The sequence below is a fragment of the Symphalangus syndactylus genome, chromosome 9 (genome assembly GCF_028878055.3).
Source record: "Symphalangus syndactylus isolate Jambi chromosome 9, NHGRI_mSymSyn1-v2.1_pri, whole genome shotgun sequence".
Classification (NCBI taxonomy): Eukaryota; Metazoa; Chordata; class Mammalia; order Primates; family Hylobatidae; genus Symphalangus; species Symphalangus syndactylus.
In genome coordinates this window covers 42,313,295-42,333,820 of record NC_072431.2, presented here as the reverse complement: position 1 = coordinate 42,333,820, position 20,526 = coordinate 42,313,295, and the positions used below count along the sequence as shown (strand labels likewise).

At 42.5% G+C, this 20,526-nt stretch overlaps 1 protein-coding gene across 5 annotated transcripts in view; it reads left to right on the top strand.

Moving 5' to 3' along the window:
• TANC1 (tetratricopeptide repeat, ankyrin repeat and coiled-coil containing 1) overlaps positions 1 to 20,526 on the top strand; it is a 268,517-nt gene that overhangs the window by 127,130 nt on the left and 120,861 nt on the right. For all 5 annotated transcript variants that reach the window (XM_055292020.2, XM_055292021.2, XM_055292022.2 and 2 more), the window contains exon 4: positions 4,297 to 4,494. In XM_055292020.2, the coding sequence (XP_055147995.1) occupies positions 4,297 to 4,494 (198 nt within the window). The remainder of the gene's footprint in view (positions 1 to 4,296; positions 4,495 to 20,526) is intronic.

Genomic DNA, 20,526 nt, shown 5'->3' with positions numbered 1-20,526 from the left:
TGCTGAGGAATGTTAAATCTACTGGAGAATCTCTGGTGTCTTGTTGCCCAGAACCAATATTGTATTGTTCACGTGGATGCCCCTAAGAGATTTTCACTTTCTGCCCCTGGCATCATCGTGATGCTGTCTTTGTTTGACCGTATACCCCTTGCCCTTGTGCATTTAAAGCTCCTGGCTCCAGAGTGCTAGATCCACCCAGCTTTGTGCTTCCTGTTCATACATAAAGCTTCTCTCTCTACTTTGTGCCTTTCTAATGAAAGGATACTGGAAGTTAGAGATCTTTCATTGCCTCTGAAAAACAAACCAAACAGAACAACATGTTTGAGAGTGATTATAGTGAGATGGTAAAGTAAACTTGAAATGGAAACCCCCTTCCCCCTCACTCTTCTCTTAAGCCTCGTTTTATTGCAGCCTGCATAAAATGATAGTGCTGGAGCCCAGCTGCTCCAAAGGCTTCAGGTCCTCATGCTTACAGCATGCTTTGGAAACTCATCCCCACCACATTTGCAGTTAATGAAAATATTTGCTTTGCTTGTTATAAACAAAGTTTATGGGCAGAATTTATAATTAGGAAACTTTTTAATTCTTTTTCCCTTCAATGCCTAATTTCTCTTGTGTCATATTGGAGAATTCTAAGTATTTAAGAAAATAAACCTTTTCTTAATGCTGTTTATTTCTGGTGGTGGTACATGTATTTCTCCCTTCTTTTGTGTCCTCATGCAAATTAAAGGAAATCTGGGTTTTTATTTGTTTTTGTATAGGTCAGTAATACTCATGTATAGGTAGGGGAAACAGTGCCTTTGTGGCCTGTCAGGCCATCCCACAGCCATTTGACTAGGTGGGTCTGTGATTTAGGCTATGTGAGAACAGCCACAGGGCAATGTAGCTCTCTTCAAACCACATGGAAAACCGGTGTCACCTCTTCAAGGTCCCCCACGCGTCTTTTGTATGTAGTGTCCTGGGGCTGTGGCCTCAGTGCTTTCCAAGTTCTGATCTGTCTCTTGGTGATTCTTGCCTGTACACCCGTGAATTAGGTGACGTGATGTGGTTCTTGTAGGCACAGCACCTGCTTGCATTCTCAGTGTGAGAGTGAGGTGGCGATGAGAAAACAACCATCCCTCAGCTTTTACAAGTTTGTCAGGACAGAGGGCATCCGGCTCCACTGCGAGCTGGCATCATGGTGCAGCCCAGCTCTGCCTTAAGATCTGTTTTCTCGCCAGACAGTTGAAGGGAAAGCAGCTGGGAAAACTCGTGACCTGGCTGAAAGCCTCGAGGTGGTTTCTCAAAGATTCCAGGCTCATCCACAGTGCTATAAGACTGGCCCCTGTGGTTCTGGGGATTGGTGACAATGGTATCTTACAGTGCTGGCTAGCGAAAGAAGGTGGATGAAGCTTGTGTGTGTGTGTGTGTGTGTGTGTGTGTGTGTGTGTGTGTGTGGTGGGGGCCAGCCTGGGGGCCACTGCTGTCCACACAGCCTCTAGGAGGAAAGGCCTCTAACTCCTGTCTGCTTCTCTCCCTTGGGGACAGAACTTTGTCCTGGGCATTTGCATGAATGTCCTTATTTTGTAACTCCAGTGAGAGGTGTTTTTTTTTTTTTTGGGATGGAGTCTCGCACTGTTGCCCGAGCTAGAGTGCAGTGGTGTGATCTCGGCTCACTGCAACCTCTGATTCCTGGGTTCAAGCGATACTCCTGCCTCAGCCTCCCAAGTAGCTGGGATTACCGGTGCCCACCACCATGCCCAGCTATTTTTTTTGTATTTTTAGTAGAGATGGGGTTTCACCATGTTGGCCAGGCTGGTCTGGAACTCCTGACCTCGTGATTCGCTTGCCTCGGCCTCCCAAAATGTTGGGATTATGGGCATGAGCCACTGTCCCCAGCCCTAGTGAGTTTTCTGATCTGTTTTGTTTCTTCAAGTGCCAGTCATTTGGGCAGTGAGTGATAAATCTTTAGTTTCCCAGGTTTATAAAAACCATCTCATGCCTAGGTAACCCAGGAGAGACTAAAATTATCTGACTTGCTGACATGCCCATTGTGGGGCTTTTCTGTTCACTGCTCTGCTGTGAGTTCCCTTTAAAAGTAAGGCATGTGCCGGCCAGGCGCTGTGGCTTGTGCCTGTAATCCCAGCACTTTGGGGGCCAAGGCAGGCAGATCACGAGGTCAGAAGTTTGAGACCAGCCTGACCAACATTGTGAAACCCTGTCTCTACTAAAAATACAAAGATTAACCAGGCGTGGTGGTGGGTGCCTGTAATCTCAGCTACTCAGGAGGCTGAGGCAGGATAATCACTTGAACCCAGGAGGCGGACATTGCAGTGAGTCGAGATCGTGCCACTGCACTCCAGCCTGGGCGACAGAGCGAGACTCTGTCTCAAAAAAAAAAAAAAAAAAAGGCATGTGCCTGTCCTATATGTCTCATATAAGGCATATGTCCTATGTGGAGGGGGTGACTCTACTTCCTCTTGACTCCTAACACAAAAAACAAGCACAGTGATACCACTTGAAACTTGATGGTCTGGCTCGTATCGCCTTTGAGCCTTGTACACAAAAATCTGCAAAATTTAGTTCCTGCCTAGCTAGGCAGCTTTCATTGTTTCTTTTTTTAAAAATATAGTCTTTGATTGTGTGTGTGTGTGTGTGTGTGTGTGTGTGTGTGTGTGTGTGTGGTTTTTTTGGTTTGTTTTTGGAGCCAGGAAGACGTGGCAAGGACTGGTTGGACAGCTTTTGTCACAGAGACTGGTGTGCTTGTGGGAAAGTTTATACGTCTTTCAAATTCTGCTGTCTGTGACTTACAGTTTGAAGATACTTTTTAAGAAGCAGGTAATTATTTACATTCTTTCCCTGCACATCCTCAGTTCCATCTTAGTACATACTAAGGAGTGGGGAAGGTGATTGGTGGGGAGAGGCAATCGGAGGAAAATGTGTTACCTGAATACATGAGGACTGGCTGTATTTTTTTTTTTTTTTTGGGAGACTAGTTCCAGCCAAGATATTCTTTCTTGTATATTTTTTTTAACATTGTGATTACATCCTTTCTGCTTCTTAAGGTTCTGCCTACCCTAGAATGTTGTTAGAAATGATTGTTCCCTGGTGCCACAAAGAAATAGCACTCAAACATAAATTTAATTATCTCAGCAAGGCAGTTTTTAATTTCTGCAGAAAGGGTGCTCATCACAGATGGAACAATGGTGAGAGCACACTTGGACAGGGGAGGGGCAGGAGTTCTTATTCCTGATGCAGGTAGCCCCTGCTGCTGTGTTGTTCCCCTATTGGCTAGGGTTGGACCACACAGTCTAAGCTAATTCCGATTGACTATTTTAAAGAGGGCAGGGGTATGAGCCAGAATGGCAGCGTAAGTAGTTTGGTGGGAAGGACAGTTAGGAACAGGTAACTAAAGTGACTTAGGTCAGAGCAGGTGACCGGGATGAGTCAGGACGGAGCAGGTAACCAGGGAACAGACGTGAACTACTAATTAGGATTGGCGGGAAAGTTGTTTACTGAAACTAGAAGCGAGAAGCCAAAGAGAACCAGGAAGTTAAACTTTAAAATGGAGAATAAAAGAATAAGAGCTGAACATACTGACATACTGATTTTTTTGAAGAGAAACTTGGGGTTCACCATATTTAACAATGTTTAACTTCCTAATAGTAAGCTTGTTTGTCCCCAAGCTTGTTTAGGGGCAGAGTGTCAAGCGGAAGCTGCCTAATAAGTGAGCAATGTTTCCAGTCCCATGACTGGTTTGGGGCTGTTTGAGTTTTAGGAGGCTGGCCCTGTGTCATGGGGAGTGTTGAGTAGATGGGATGAGAGCCAAGGGATGGTGCTGGGGAGGAATGTGGATGTAGACTAGACTCTCACTTAGACTTTTCTTATTAGAGAGGAGCAGTGGAGGCCTGGGAGTTCTGGGAGGGTTGGTATCTGAATCTGTTTTACTGATACTCATGTAAGGCTAGTAAGCCCTCTCCTTTTCCTTTTCTGAGATCAAAGCTTCTTGTGGATCATTCATACTTGACCTTGATCTAATCCCAGATCAGTGGCTTCCTGGATCCTTTGTTAGGGATTGAAAGCAGATCAGTTAGGGTAGTGCAGAAATGCACATGGAGCAGAGTTCACCGATGCTTGAGTTTTCCCTCACAGGGTAAAAAGTTTCAAGAGTAGTGGGGGAAAAGTCATTTAAAAAAATTCAATACACACATCTGATATATGGGAATTATATTCTGAGAATATAGTTTATAGGAATTAAATTTGCATCAACTTGTAATGAATGGATGGTTTAACCTAAGTAATCTCTTTCTACTCTAGGAGGTGACTTTGGTCCAGAGACTTCTCCAGTCCTGCCCCTTGACCCCGGTGCTGACTCTCCTGTGAGCAGTCTTCCCGCAGCAGAGGACACCTATAGGGTGAGCTTGGCCAAAGGTGTCTCGATGTCTCTGCCTTCCTCACCTTTGCTGCCTCGACAGTCTCACTTGGTGCAATCAAGAGCAAACAAAAAATCCCCAGGTAAACAGGCAATGAAGGAGCTGCCTTGGTTATATATGTAGGGCATGTATTGAAAATAAGCAAAACTAGTGCCCATGAGAAATCTTCTGGGAGAATGTTTTTTCTTTGTCGCAGTATCTTCTAGAAGAAATAAATCTTTTTTTTTTTTTTTTTTAATTTAAGGAAAAAGTATGGTTTTAATAGATTCATCCTGTTTGGACTACCAGGCTAGATTTTTATAAAGATTTAAGATTTTGCTATCAGTACTGATGTTAACCAGCAATTTTGTTGTTTTCTTGCTGATGAATTAAGGAACACTATGCAGTTACGGCACCGACTAATGATGTTTCTTTTGATCAATGACAAACTGCATGTATGACGGTGGTCCCATGAGGTTATAATACTGTGTTTTTACTGTACCTTTTCTATGTTTAGATACGCAGATACTTGCCACTGCGTTAATAGTTGCCTGCAGCATTCAGTATAGTAACATGCTGTACAGGTTTGTAGCCTAGGAGCAATAGGCTATGCCATATAGCCTAGGTGTGTAGTAGGCTATGCCACCTTGATTTGTGAAGTACACTTGAGGATGTTCGCACAGTGACAAAATCACCTAATGACGCCTGTCTCAGAATGTATCCTCATCATTAAGTGACACATGACTGTAATCCAAACTCATACGTGGTGTGTTTAAAGGTTATGGATGTAGGCAAATGTCATCTGACAATAGTCTATTTATTACTACTTGGTATATACTGATGTATTTCATTTGATTACCTCATCTAGCATTTGAACAGCTGTAAAGTTTGTGAAAACTCAGACTTGTAAAGGGGTGGGGGAAACGGATTTTGGATTATTCCTATTATACTTTGGAAATATTTTGGCTTCCCTCTATCAATGTTTTACACTTAACATTACCTAAAAAAAACAAAACAGAACTTTGAGAGGTTATGGTTCACATGTGAGGAAAGCCTTTCTAAAATGCTGATACCTTGAGTTTTAAAAGTTCTTGGATTTTTTTTTTTAAGGTTTGTGGAGTGTTTACAAAAGGCAGGATAATTTGGGGCCCAGTTGATCATATGCCAGTGTAAGGATTCTTCTCAATTACATGTAAACATATTCAGAATCTATCAAAAATGTGCCTAGGGCTGTGAAATGGTATCTGTTTCTCTGATTTCCTGGTAATATTTGTATTACTTGAGATGATATACGCCGACTCATTTAGTAGATCTTTGAGGTTTATGTGCGGGTAAAATTAAGAGGGCATCCTTAAAGGCTCTGAATGTTAGAAATGGTGCTATGAATTGGTGAGTGTCCAAAATCTTTTATTGTTGCAGAATTTTCTGGTTTAGGACAACATTGTTTACAATCCATTAATTAGCTGGAACTCAGGAACCTTTTTGGTATGAAGTAATTTCCTGTGCCAAGGAATTTGACCTGTTTATCAGTATTTGGGGAAATTCCTGGAATGTCCGTCCTTCCTTCTTTGCCCTCCCTCACTGCTGTATCTCTTTGTCACATTTCTTCTCTTCCTTCAAGTCATAGTTCCCACACTGCCTGTCATACTGGGTTATCCTGATTGGAATTACTCTTCCCGAAAAGTATGCACAGTGTTTTACTTTTTTTTTATTATCAGGTATGTCATTTGTCCTTTTCCCCTGAATTAGTGTGTATATTGACCAAAAAAAAAAAAAAAAAAAAAAAAACAACAACTTTGCTTGGCTACACTTTAGTCATGGTCCTGAACTTTCTCCTAGGTCCGTGTGTGTGTGTGTGCACACACATTTTCTTGTAAAATCCAGGTTTAGCTAAGAAGCATGCTACTAAGTTTAGCAAGAACGCCTCCCCACCCCCACCCAAATCTGATTAGATTCCTCATCCTCCACCATCTTCCAGGTGACATCTGGCCACCCTGACCTGTCTTTAACAAGAATTGCCTTCCTACCCCTGATGTTGCCTCTTAGTAATTTTTCATGCACCGATCCCTATCCTGTTCCTTGGCTATAAATTCCCACTTCCCCATGCTGTATCTGGAGTTGAGCTCAATCTTTCCCTAACTGCAAAATCCCACTGCAGTGGTCCCTATATGTGTTAAGATGGTCCTGAATAAAGTCTGCCCTACTATGCTTTAAAAAGTATCACTGAGTAGTTTTTTCTTCTTAAAAAGATTATGTGCTTCCTCTGTCTGATGCTTGAGGACAAACAAGATGTCTTATACCTCATCTCTATAAAATAGATAATAGAGATAATTCAGAAACTATCGATATTTTTAAGGGATCTCTGTTGAAGGTAATGCCAAGTGCAGAGATTTGACCTTTTGGACAATTTGCCTACCTATAGTCTGTGCTACTGCAAATGAATTAATGTTGCTTGTGCCTTAGGACTGGGGAAAACCTGAGAGACTTCAGGGAAGACTGCATTTCCGGTATAATTTTATTCACAAATTCAGTGTTTTAGTGGGACTTTAGGTAGGATTGAATGGCATGGCAAGCCTGGAGAGTGTGGCTACCCAGAAAGGTTTCATGGAGGTTACAGGCATGGTGGCAGAAGAATCCCTGATGAGGCCATGTCTCCTTATATGTGTGTGGACCACATTAGTTTTTGTCTTTTTTCAAGAAAATGTCCTTAAGTTTTTCTCCATAGGAATGAAATTTATTTTTGCTAAATTCTTTGCAAGGCCTTAGAATAGAAGGTTAGTAGTTCTGAAACATACAAGCTTCTAATGGATTTGGGATGTTCTCTCTATTAGATGTTTTTGGTCTAAATGATAAATAAAGTAAGCAGATGCATCTCTAACGGAGCAGTGCTTGTTCACTGCCCAAATTTGTACAGCAAATTAATGTCTCACAGTGGTAATTTGGCTTCATTATCTCGGTAATTTTAATTGGAAAAGTTTAGGGCAGAGATGCTGTTTAAAAATGGCAGTGACTCAATACATCAAATGATGAACAGTATTTTTTTTCAATCTCTAACACAGATTTCTGCTTAAACCATATTGTTGGTAAAAGTATCCAGAGCTCTAATGTTCTACCTGCCTGGTTTTAATAAAACAAAAAACAAAAAACAAAAAAAAAAGAAAAAACTGACATATGGTTGTGAATGTGCACTGGATTTAATAAGACTCATCTATTTTAAAAGCTAGCACTGTTGCTGCTAATGATAGAGTCAATACAGTGTGTCTGAAGCACCCAGAGGTATGGAGCCACTCCCCTCCTCTCCTTCCACCCCGGCCCCACAGTGGGTCACAGGGTCGTGCCATCATTCAGACACCTGCTCTGAAATTACCTTGATGACTTCTGTTCTGATTTGTAAGACACCCCCCACCCCTGCCAATTCCTCTCTTGTTCAAGGTTAAAAAACAAAAAGAAAAAAACCAAACTTGTTTCACTTGTTTGTATGGAAACTCTTCACTAATTGATGCTAATCCAGAAACTGTTAGGGACTGGAACAATTAGTCTTGCAAGGATCAAATACTACAAACCCCTGTAAGAAGACACTCAGAACAACACAGCCTGTATTAATAAAAATATGTATGTTAATACAATTGATAATTACTTCCTGGATCTTGGGAACTGTGGGCCAGAGATAATTTAATTAACCTTGCAATAATGTGACGCTGCATGTCATATGATGGAGTTTCTTACTTTCCACTCATATTGAGGTTATTTTTATTTAATCTTCTGCCACCTTCCTCCATTTATTTGTTTTTTTTCATTGTTAGAAGATTGTTTTCTGAGTATTGTTTCAAAACTTTTGTTTTTAATGGTAAATGTATTTTCTGTTAATGAAAACAAGGACCAGCATCCGTTAAAGTAGTTCTGTGGCAGTTGCAAGTCTTTTTTTTTTTTTTTTTTTTTTTTTTTTTTTTTTTTTTTTTTTTTTTTTTGAGACGGAGTCTTGCTCTGTCACCCAGGCTGGAGTGCAGTGGCGCAATCTCGGCTCACTGCAAGCTCCGCCTCCCGGGTTCACGCCATTCTCCTGCCTCAGCCTCTCCGAGTAGCTGGGACTACAGGCGCCCGCCACCACGCCCGGCTAATTTTTTTGTATTTTTAGTAGAGACGGGGTTTCACCGTGGTCTCAATCTCCTGACCTCGTGATCCACCCGCCTCAGCCTCCCAAAGTGCTGGGATTACAGGCGTGAGCCACCGCGCCCGGCTAGTTGCAAGTCTTTTTGGATTAAGAATTCATCAATATTTGTAATATGTGCTGTTGTTTTCCAGAGAAAATAAAAGCTCATTTCCTGTGATTTATTAGTAATATCATTAGATACTTTATAAAGTATCTGCATTTATTTTCCCAGATCACTCTGGGCCCATTATCAAACAATCAAAACATGGTGCACGAATGAGAAGCAACCCTTTGAAATGCTGTGATGGAGTAAGACAGCAGATGGTGACAAGTGGGTGATATTGCCCAACTCCTTCTATGGAGACACTGGAGAGTGCCGGCCACTTCCGCTTCTGCCGGTTCCAGTTCTGTCTCACAGTGGACACAGCTGATGTAGCAGTTTTGAAAACTTCTCTGCCTGTTTTGTTAAGGGAAAAACCGCTAAATTGACAGGCTGTGGAGTAGAAGCCATATTGTCTCTTTGATTCTTGGACCATGAGTTAATGTCTGCGAAGGCACTCCCTCCCCAAACCCGCAAGTATTTCTTGTAGAAAATCTGGAAATCCCATCGGGAAGGAACTACTGTGAACATTTTTTCTTCTAGTCTTTTGAAAAAAATCTGCTCCACCTAAACCTGAGACCACATTATGTAACCCTCTTGTGTGCTGCTTGTGTCACTTAAGTTTTTTTTTATTTGTTTTGAGACACAAGGTCTTGCTCTGTCACCCAGGCTGGAGTGCAGTGGTGCTATCAAGGCTCACTGTAGCCTCAACCTCCTGGGCTCAAGTGATCCTTCCACCTCAGCCTCGAGTAGCTGGGACCACAGGCATGTACCACCATGCCCAGCTAATTTAATTCTTTTCTTTTTTCTTTTTTTTTTCCTAGAGATGAGGTTTTTGCCACGTTGCCTAGTTTGGTCTTGAACTCCTGGCCTCAAGTGATTCTCCCAACTTGGCCTCCCAAAGTGCTGGGATTACAGGCATGAGCCACTGCACCCAGCTCTTGCTTAATATTTTATCGTGAGCAATTTCCAGTTTACTTGAAGAGCTTGATATTTGTTGTCCATTGTTTCAGTATCTTATAATTGATTTTTAAACATTTCTGATTGTTGGATATTTACTTTTTTTTTTTTTTTTTTGAGATGGAGTTGTGCTCTATTGCCCAGGCTGGAGCGCAGTTGCGTCATCTGGGCTCACTGCAAGCTCCACCTCCCAGGTTCACGCTATTCTCCTGCCTCAGCCTTCTGAGTAGCTGGGACTACAGGTGCCCACCACCACACCAGGCTAATTTTTTGTGTTTTTAGTAGAGACGGGGGTTTCACCGTGTTAGCCAGGATGGTCTCAATCTCTTGACCCCATGATCCAGCCGCCTTGGCCTCCCAGAGTGCTGGGGTTACAGGCATGAGCCACCCCGCCCGGCCAGATACTTACTTTTTAAAAAAAGTTTTTCGTATGTTATAATTTGTTTTCGCTATTCCTGGTGTGAATATTTTTAATTATGGTGAAATACATATAACAAAATTGACCATCTTAACCATTTAAGTGTACAGTTCAGTGGTAATTACACTCACGTTGTTGTACAACCCGTCTTTAGAACTCCCAACAGGAATACTTTTGTCCAGTGATATTTACAAACATCTCTGATATCTCCTTGGGGTAGCAGGTTCCCAGCAGTGGAATTACTGAACTAAATGGCCTGCATTTATAAAGAGTCTTGATACATAGTGCCCACTTCCTTTCCAGAAAGGCTGTATTGATTTCATATTCCCCCCAGCATTGTTTGAGTGGCTGCTTTTTGAAGTTCACATCTTCTGGGAACAGCTTAAATGGATGGTGCTTTTTGCGGCCTAACTGTGGACTACTGACAATTTTAAGAGGCTGGGAGATGTCATTCTGTAGCTGCCTTCTTTAGAACTTCCCTTCTGTCTGCACTTCTCAGACAATTTTCATTTTATTTCTTTCCACGAGATGATGTTGGGAATTATGACAGCTGAGTCAGATCAAGTTCATGGTCAGAAAAACATTCAGCTAGCTTCCAGTTTCAGCCGCCTGCTGAGGATCCTAGAGATCATGGAGGTTCACAGGCATGTTGGAATTAGAGAGGCCTCCAGAGCACATCCTGTCCAGGCCTCTTTGCAGATGTGCAAGCAAAGACCCCTTGGTCATTAGGGAACTTGTCCAAAATTCATACAAGTTATTGGTAGACCCTGATCCTCCACGCTGTCCCCAGCGTCTTCTCTTATGTCAGCCAGCCTGTGCCGATGTTCTGCCTGTACGTTGTTGGCATGTGAGCTGTAAAGAATGTGAGTGTGTTCTGATTTCATAGACAGTGTGGGGCTGTGGGCAGGAGGATGGCATGGGCTTAAAGCCTCACATGGATCCATGAGGATGCTTCTTGGAAGGTGAAGAATAACACAGGACGTGCACAGCCCCATTTCTCCTTGTAGAGCCAGCTGGTTCTAGTCCTTGCTTCCACTGCTGAGTGGTTGGGACCACGGTTGACATCTAAACTTCAGCAAGGACAGTTCCTCCTGCTGAGGTGAATAGGAGAGCATTCTTTGTTTCCTCCTGGAAACTTGTTATATGATGGCCTCCTTACTGCGTGCCCAGCTGTGAACGTGACGCACAGATTTTCTGTTGTACTTGAACACGTGTTCATACATAGAACCAGTGTGCGTGCATTTGCTCTACTTCAAGTCCATTTATTCCCCTGCCAATGAGTCCTGGTTCACCTGTATACAATTTGGCTACACTCTGGAGTAAGCCCAGGAATTTTAAAGGGTACTGAGGATGCCCAGCTCCTACCTTCAGAGACTCAGATTAAACGCATATGAAGTGTGGTCTGGACATTGGGATTTTTAAAAAGGCTTCCGTGGTGATTCTAATATGTAACAAAGTTTGAGAATTACTGATAAAGAATATGTGGTTATCTCATATAATTGCTTTTCCATGAGGACAAATATATGTGTATATATCCTTAAAATCTTCGAACTATTTGAGGAGGAAAATACATTATAAAGAAGTACAAAATAATGATAATATTGAGTCCCTCTATACCCCCCAAAAGACAACCACTTTTGATGGTCGCTCCTGCTTTGTTTCTACAGTACGTAAACAACAGTAATGCATTTGCCCATTCCTCCAGCATTGGACAGGTAAGAGGTTCCCCGTTTTCTACAAAAAAATAACATTCTTGTATATTAAGATTTAAAGGCATCTCTGATATTTTTATCAGACTATAAAAGTGAGATTACTGGGCCAAAACTTACTTGTTTAACATTGTAGAAGAATTATTATATTCTTAATGGTCATTGGTAACTTTTTCTTTTGGAAATTCTTTGTGATAGTTGTCCTTTCTTCTACAGGGATAATATGTGTTTCTTATTGATTTAGCACAGCTTCATTGTTTTAAGGCTATCAGTCATGTATGTTTTAAAAAAAAACTGTTTCTGGTTCATTTTCCATCTAATTAGGTTTCAGTGTTGTATGACTCACAGAAGTTTTTCATTTTCTCCAGTCAAATTTATATATTTTTCCATGTGATTTATTCCATTGCATTTTTTAAAAAACAGCTTTATTGAGATATAATTTACATACCACATAATTCACCCATTTAAAGTTTATAGTTCAATGTTCTTTTTGTAGCATTTTCACAGGGTTGTGCAACCATCCCCACAATCTTAATTTTAGAACATTGTTATCTCCTCCTCAAAGAAACCAAAGCAAAAACCCCATACCCATTACTAGTCATTTCACATTCCTCCCTGCCCTTACTCTTCACTCCCTACTTCCTAGCCCCTAGTAACCACGAGTATACTTTATGTCTCTGGATTTGCTTATTCTGGTCATTCCATAAAAATTGAATCATAATATGTGGTATTTTGTGACTGGCTTCTTTTATGGAGCATCGTGTTGTCTAGGTTCATCCATGTTGTGGCATGTATCAGTACTGCATTCAGTAAAATATTGTTTGGTAATAAAACAGAATGAAGTACTCATACATGCCACTTGTTTTGTTTATCCAGTCTTCCATCGGTGGGTATTTCGTTGTTTCCACATTGGCTATTTATTATCAATAAAGTTGCAATCAGCTTTTGTGTCTGCATTTTTATATGGACATATGTTTTTCCCTCGGGTATATACCTAGTGAAATTGCTGAATCATATGGTAGTTCCGTAAAACCTTCTTAAGGTGCCATCAAATTATTTTTTAAGTGGCTGTACTATTTTATGTCAGTATCAGCTGAGTATGAGGTTTCCAATTGCTTCATATCCTTGCCAATGCTTGTATTGTCCTTTTTATTATAGCCATTCTAGAGAATGTGAACTGATATCTCATTGTAGGTTTATTAAGTTGTGAAAATTGTTTTTATATTCTCAATACAGGTTCCTTATGAGATAAATGATTTACAAGTATTTTCTTCCATTCTGAGGATTGTCTTTTTTACTTTGATTTTATTGGTGGTTTTTGTTTGTTTGTTTGTTTTTGAGACGGAGTCTTGCTCTGTCTCGCCCAGGCTGGTGTGCAGTGGTGCAATCTCGGCTCATTGCAGCCTCTACCTCCTGGGTTCAAGCGATTCTCCTGTCTCAGCCTCCTGAGTAGCTGGGACTAACGGCATGTGCCACCATGCCCAGCTAATTTTGTATTTTTAGTAGAGAGGGCATTTCACCGTGTTTGCCAGGCTGGTCTTGAACTCCTGACATCAGGTGATCCACCTGCCTCAACTTCCCAAAGTGCTGGGATTATAGGCGTGAGCCACCATGCCCAGCCGATTATAGTGTTTCAAATACAGCAGTTCTAAATTTTTACAAGGTTTTAAATTTATTTATTATTAGTCTGTCTTTTTGATGTCGTGTCCTAGTAACCATTGCCTAATCCAAGGTCATAAAGATACACATCCATGTTTTCCTCTGATAGTTTCGACTCTTACATTTAGGCCTGTGATCCATTTTGAGTTCATTTTCTTGTGTGATGTGAAGTAGGGACCAACTTCATTCTCTTTCACGTGCATACCAGTTGTCCTGGCACCATTTACTGAAAAGACTGTTCTTTCCCCACTGAATTGTCTTCTCTTGACCAAATCATTGTTGTGCCTTCACCCAGTCCTATTGTTCCTCTTCCTCCATTGCTCATCCTCTGGAAATTCCTATGCCTAAGTCAGAACCTTCTCCTTAGGAGTTGACCATGGGTATGGCTTGGATCTCTTGCTTGGTCCAGCCTTTCTCTGTGCCTTGCCTTTTCTTTAGGTGAGAAGTAAATCCTTTTGCTCCAAGCATCTGTAGCACTGTGTCTCCTTTTTGCTCTGTGTAACCCTTTATTTTACGTCTCTGCCCTGACATTCTATGACATTCTCTGTAAGGACTGCTGTCTTGTCTTTGTTGACATCTTGTCATTCCCCCTTGGGAGCCCTGAAAACAGGATCCAATCATATCTTCAGAATCCAATCACTTCCTTTATCCTGGTGATGGGGCATAGGTAAGTAACTGTTAAAACCAATAGGATTTTAGTATTCCATGCTCATCAGTTCCATGTGATTGGTTGAAAATACTAATGGACGCATAGGCAATTTTAAATGTAACTGTCCTTTACATTTAGAGAGCTGGGAATGTACCTTTCCCCATATCCAGAGAAAAGTGACGCTTTAGGTCCAGTCTCCCACTTAGGGCTTTTCTGTCCAGGTGCTGAGCAAAAGAGAGTGTGTCTTCAACTGGGTTTGTCAGTAGCCTCTCAGCCTTGCTTTCCTCCACTCCTGTCTCTCTCCCATTTTCACACTTTGGCATTTTTGCTGCCCATTTCCCGCCGCCTGCAGTTAATGATGACTGGAGGTTTTATCCAGTCACACTTTACAGCAGTGTCAGCTGCACCCTGTGGTGGTGTCAGATGGCGGCTGGAACAAACCCAGTGCCATGCCCAGAAATGAATGTTTTCACCTCAGAGAAAATAGATGAGGGCAGGGGCCTTGGTGGTGGGGATCTTTTTCATCATTTCTGATTTACAGAGAAACACAGAAGTCACAGGAGCCCATGCAGGTGATTATATCTAGTGCTAATGAGCACTAGTGTGAAGCAGAAATAAACAGGAAAGAAAACCTGATATTCCAGCTCGACTCGTCAGATTTGCTGTGACAAGACTGCGCGTGCATCCGCGTCTGTTGGCAGGGGTGGCTGGCTGCCTCCAGGCAGAGGGGCAGCCAGGGTTGTGCCAAGCCTGGAGGTGGGAAACTAAGGTGAACACAGAGTGGTGATCTCTAGAAGGGAGAGCCCAGTGGGAACCAGAGTGCCTTACAAAAGGGAAACTGGTGCCTTTGGGAAAAACTTCATTATTAGGGTCTGGAGCACTGAAACCAGAAAGCCTTGCCTGGGGTGGGGCCTATCGAGATAGTTAACTATGCCATGCAGGGAGCCCCTTTTCTGGACAAAGGCTCTGAGAAGTATAATTTAGGAAACACTCTTCAAAGGAGATGTGATTTTCTTGTTACTTCTACCACCAACAAAGTCCTCTTTATTGGTCACAGGTCCTGAGTACAGCTAATGAGCTGACCTTTTGAAGAGGCTAGGAGAGTAAGTTCACCACCCTAAATCCGGAACTGGTGAGACTGCAGTTCAGCTAATGAGATGTGAAGGGTCCTGACAGATGCAGGCTGTCTCTGTCTGCCCCAGTCATGAGTGTGTCTGTCTGCCCCAGTCGTGGGCAGGTGGACGCAGCTGGATTCATGTCCTGGCTCTAGGCTTGAGCAGGCCATAGGTGTTTCTTCCTCTGAAACGTGGGGTAATAATGGGGCTTCTAAGATGTTATGGACTGCATGTTTATGTCCCCCCAAAATTGATGTTGAAACTGTAACCTCTAATTAGGATGCTATGAAGAGATGGGGCCTTTGGGAGGTGATTAAGTTTTGAAATCAGGAGGGTGGAGCCTCCATGATGGGATTAATGCCCTTATATAAGAAGAGGAAGATACTAGAGCTCTTTCTGTTAGCCATGTGAGGATACGGTAGTTCTTCCTTATCTGCGGTTTCAGTTTCCTGCAGTCAACTGTGGTTCAAAAACATTACATGAGAAATTCTTGAAATAATTGGTAAATCATAAATTGCATGCCGTTCTGAGTAGCCTGTGGAAATCCAGCTCTTTCCAGCCCAGGACAGGAATCTTCCCTTGGCCCAGTGTCCATGTGCTGCACATGCTACCCTCCTGTTAATCACTCAGTAGCCCTCTCAGTTGTCAGGCTGACTGTCACAGTATCACACCACATGTGTTCAAGTCAACCTTATTTTACTTAATTGTGGCCCCAAAGCATGAGAGTAGTGATGCTGGCAATTTGGAAATGCCAAGGAGAAGCTGTAAAGTGCCTCCTTTAAGTGGAAAGGCAAAAGTTCTTGACTTAATAAAGAAAAAACATTGTATGCTGAGGTTGCTAAGATCTATAGTAAGAATGAATCTTCCATGAAATTATGACAAAGGAAAAAGAAATTCATGGTAGTTTTGCTGTCATACCTCAAACTGCATAAGTTACCACCACTGTGTGTGATAAATGCTTAGTTAAGATGAAAAAGGCATTCCATTTATGGGTTGAAGACAAGAACAGAAAATGTGTTCCATTTGATGGCAACATGTTGCCAAGAGAAAGCGTTGAGACTATGTAGAAAATTCTGCAAGAGAGATCCCCTGAAATGAGTGACACCACGCCATTTAGTGCAAGCGAAGGATGTATGTATAGGAAAAAGCATAGTGTGTATACAGGGTTCAGTACTATCCTGTTTCCACTGGAGGCCTTGGTATATATCCTCTGCAGATAAGGAGGTACTGCTGTACAGTGAGTAGGCACTGTCATCAGACACTGGTTCTGCTGGTTCCTTGATCTGGGACTTCCCAGCCTCCAAACTGAGAAATAAATTGTTGTTTAAGCCACCCAGTCTATGTTTGGTTTTGTTTCTTTAAATTTTTTTTAAAAAGATGGAGTCTCACCATGTTGCGCAGGCTGGTCTTGAATTCCTGGGCTAAAGCAATCCTTCCGCCTTGGCCTCCCAAAGTGCTGGGATTACAGGTGTGAGCCATGGCACCCAGCCTTCTTTGGTATGTTTAAAGTAGCAGTCTGAACTAAGACATAAGACAAGTGAAATTTAAACAAGATGTAGACTGTAAAGTGTAGGGTCGTGGTGGTTGCAATTTCCATGTCACCATCTACCCTGGGCCCATCTTCAGCTTCCCTCATGTGACTTGGTTGCCATGAATGGATTCCTATAGTATCTGTCCCCTTGATTGTTTATCCTCAGCCAAATGCCCTCCAGTGGGATTTCACCCTCAGGTCTGTGTTTTCTGGCAAGGATGTGTCTGCTTGACATGCAGCACAGCCCTCCTTCAGGGCTTTGTTCCCTGGGAATAGGACCTGAAAGTGGAACGCAGTGGGTTCCACTTCTAGCCCTGCTGCCAGCTTCTTGGGTTATTCATCTTCTCCTGGTTTGCACGTGATTTGTGTGAAGTGATTAAAATGTTATGTACGTAGAATTGCCCTATACAGGAAGCCAGCTCTTAGAACTGGTGATGTGAGTATAAAGGTCTAAGAAGCAATGGTTCTTGGCAGAAAAGAGAAATATAGGTAAAGCAAAAAGGCAGGATGCCTGATGGTGCCCTGCCTGGGTAATTTGTGAAGCTGCCATGTGCACACTATGGAAATGAGAGCCTGTGATTCATGAAGCTGATGGAGAGTATAAATGCTGCAAGGTGGTCCAGGTTTGCTCTCCAAGCAATGAGAACAAAACTCCGGTGGAAGCTGAGCACATAGCTACATACTGTTCAAAGCTGTGCAACACAGCAGAGAAACACAGGTGCTCCTTACACAGGTAGGTGATAAAGTCAGTACTTGAGGCAGAAGCCTTTGTGTCAGGTTACCCTTGAACATCCTTCAAATGGCTTAAATGCCATCTGCAGACATGCTGTCTTTTGATGGCACAGCCGTTGTTCTTCTGCCATTTAAACAGATTGTTGTTTATTTGGACGAGCACCAGATGAAGTAGATAGCTTGTACTCAGGATTACACCGTACCAGAAACACCTACCTGGTACACCAGAATCCCATATGGGAGGGGCATGTGGGACCGAGACTGGCTGAGGGACCAGCAGATGAGTCTGTGCCACAGTTGGCGGTGCTGCCTCCTCCTTTTAGAGCGCACACAGTGGAATGCAAGTGAGGTCATTGTGCCCTGGTCACAACTGCACCATAATGCCAGATGGAGGCGTCCTCTGAGAACACAGCGAGTATTATGGAGGCTTCTATCTTGGGCTGTTTGAAGTTTGTTTGATGTTTCACCAGGACTTTGGATGTAACACTTGGATATTGAAGGTCTTTGGTAATCACAGAAAAATATATGCCCATTGTACGCATCATAGAGTCTAGTGTTAACATTTGATACAGAAATTGTATGTCTTGAAGTGAGACGTACAAACTAGAATCTCCTGTTGTGTCAGTCAGAAAGAGATTGTGGACTACAGCTCTTCAGTGAAAATTCAATAGGGATTTCTTTTCTTGAAAGTATTTTACTTCTACAAAATAATTCACTTTTTTCAGTTATACAGTTTCTATTAGAGCAGATATGTGCACTCAGAGTTGAATGAATGTGTATGCACTCATATATATACATTAAAATTTGAATGTAGGCATGCAAAATATTCTCAGTAAGTTTTTTGGGTTTTTTTGTTTACTTTTTGTTCTTGTTTTGTTTTTGAGACAGAGTCTCACTCTGCTGCCCGGCTGGAGTGCTGTGGCATGAATCTCATCTTGCTCGGCTCACTGCAACCTCCCCCTCCCAGGTGCAAGTGATTCTCCTGCTTTACCCTCCCAAGTAACTGGGACTACAGGCAAATTTCACCACATGCAGCTAATTTTTTATATTTTTAGGACAGACCAGGGTTTCACCATGTTGGCCAGGCTGGTGTCAAACTCCTGACCTCAGGTGATCTGCACGCCTCGGCCTCACAAAGTGCTGAGATTACAGGCGTGAGCCACTGCACCCAGCCTTTTTTTGTTTTTTTGTTTTTTTGTTTTTCCTTTTCCTAAGAGGTTCTTGCTTTGTCGCTCAGCTGGAGTGCAATGGCACAATCACAGCTCACTGCATCCTTGAACTCCTGGGCTCCTGGGCGTAAGCAATCCTCCCTCCTGGGTCTCCTGAGTAGCTAGGACTACAGGCACATGCCACCATGGCCAGGTAATTTTTTTATCTTGCGTTTTTTATAGAGATAGGGTTCTGCTGTGTTGCCAGGCTGCTCTCAAACTCCTAGCCTCAAGCTATCCCCTGGCCTTGGCCTTCCAAAGGGCTGGGATTACAGGTGTGAGCCACCACACCCAGCCAGTATTTTTTTTTTTTTTAAGGTTGTGAAGTTTAAGCAGATTTTTTTCTTTTTAAACCTATGGCATTTTTTTTTTTTTTTTAAATTTTTTTGAGACAGGGTCTTGCTTTGTCACCCAGGCTGGGGAATCTCAGCTCATTGCAACCTCTTCCTCCTGGGCTTAAGCGATCCTCCCACCTCAGCCTCCCAAGTAGCTGGGACTACAAGCATGTGTCACTACGTGTGGCTAATTTTTGTATTTTTTGTAGAAACAGGGTTTTCTCTGCCTCACCCTGTTGCCTTCAACCACATTGCCCAGGCTGGTCTTGAACTCCTGGACTTGAGCAATCTTCCCTCCTTGGCCTCCCAAAGTGCTGGGATTATGGGCATGAGAAGTTTAAGCAAATCTTAGCTGCATTAGATGATTTTCATATATTGTCCCTTTTATTGCCTCCTAAACAGAAAAATTCTACCCAGGATATTGTATTGTAGGAGGACAGACAGACCTGGGTTCAGTCCCAAGTCCTTGTTCTTAGTAGCTCTGTTTCCTTAGAAGAGTACTAAATTAATGTCTCTAATAGTTGGTTTCCTCATTGAGAAAGGAGAATAACCTATCTACCATATGGGTCTTTGAGAGGATTGGAAGGAATGTGAAGTGCCTGGCTCCTAGAATATGTTGGAAGAATGCTGTCCCTTCCATGTTCCATCAAACTGGTCCTGACATCTGAGATTGGGGTAAATCGCCCCTTCTGCCTTTTATTGTCCTCTGTCCTGTATCATCCTCTTTTGCCTTTAGTCTATTTCTCTCACCTGGAGAATGGAGAAGGCACCACTACTTCAGTGGAGGACTCTTGAAATCTAATTGCTTGCCAGGCACAGCAGTGCACTTGTAATCCCTACTACTGGGGAAGCAGAGGCTGGAGTATAACTTGAGCCAAGGAGTTTGTGATAAGCCTGGGCAGCATAGTGAGACTCCAGTCTCTTAAAAATTTTTTGAACAAAAAAATCTAATTGCTGACATTTGGACTTGGGCTAGCAAATATTGTTGAAACCATGAAAACCAAATTATTGATAATTGGCATCTGAGTTTTTGAATTGTGGGCATGGCTCTGTGGGTGAGCTGACCCATCTACAGCTTCTGTGGGAAGGGTCTTGCCAGATACTTAATTGGTTTTCATTTCCTGAAGTGTGTGTTGCTTCCAGCCAAATGCTTTATGCTTATTTATTCTTGGTTCTATTGTAGCTTTTATTAAAAGTGATAAAGATCAACCAGTGAGAGCACAAGGAACCAAGTTATAGAGGAGTGTGAAAAGCAGTTCACAAGACAACAAGCTGATACCAAAGATTATGGGGACTGAAGGTCGGGAGCCAACCAAGCACCCAACTGTCCTCCTGATGGGAGGACAGATGTGGCCTGGCTGTAAAGAGATGCCTTGCAGGGGCCACCTGCGTCCCATAAGATTGTCAGGAAGAAATGATATCAGTGGCCAGGTCAAAGAGCTACCCATTAGTTTCTGAGGATGTAATATTTACTAATATTTACTTGGTTTTAGATTTTACTGTACACTTAATTTTTTCTTATAGTTTGTGGTATTTTAACAGGCAAGCAGGTGCTTTTAAGGTGGGGGG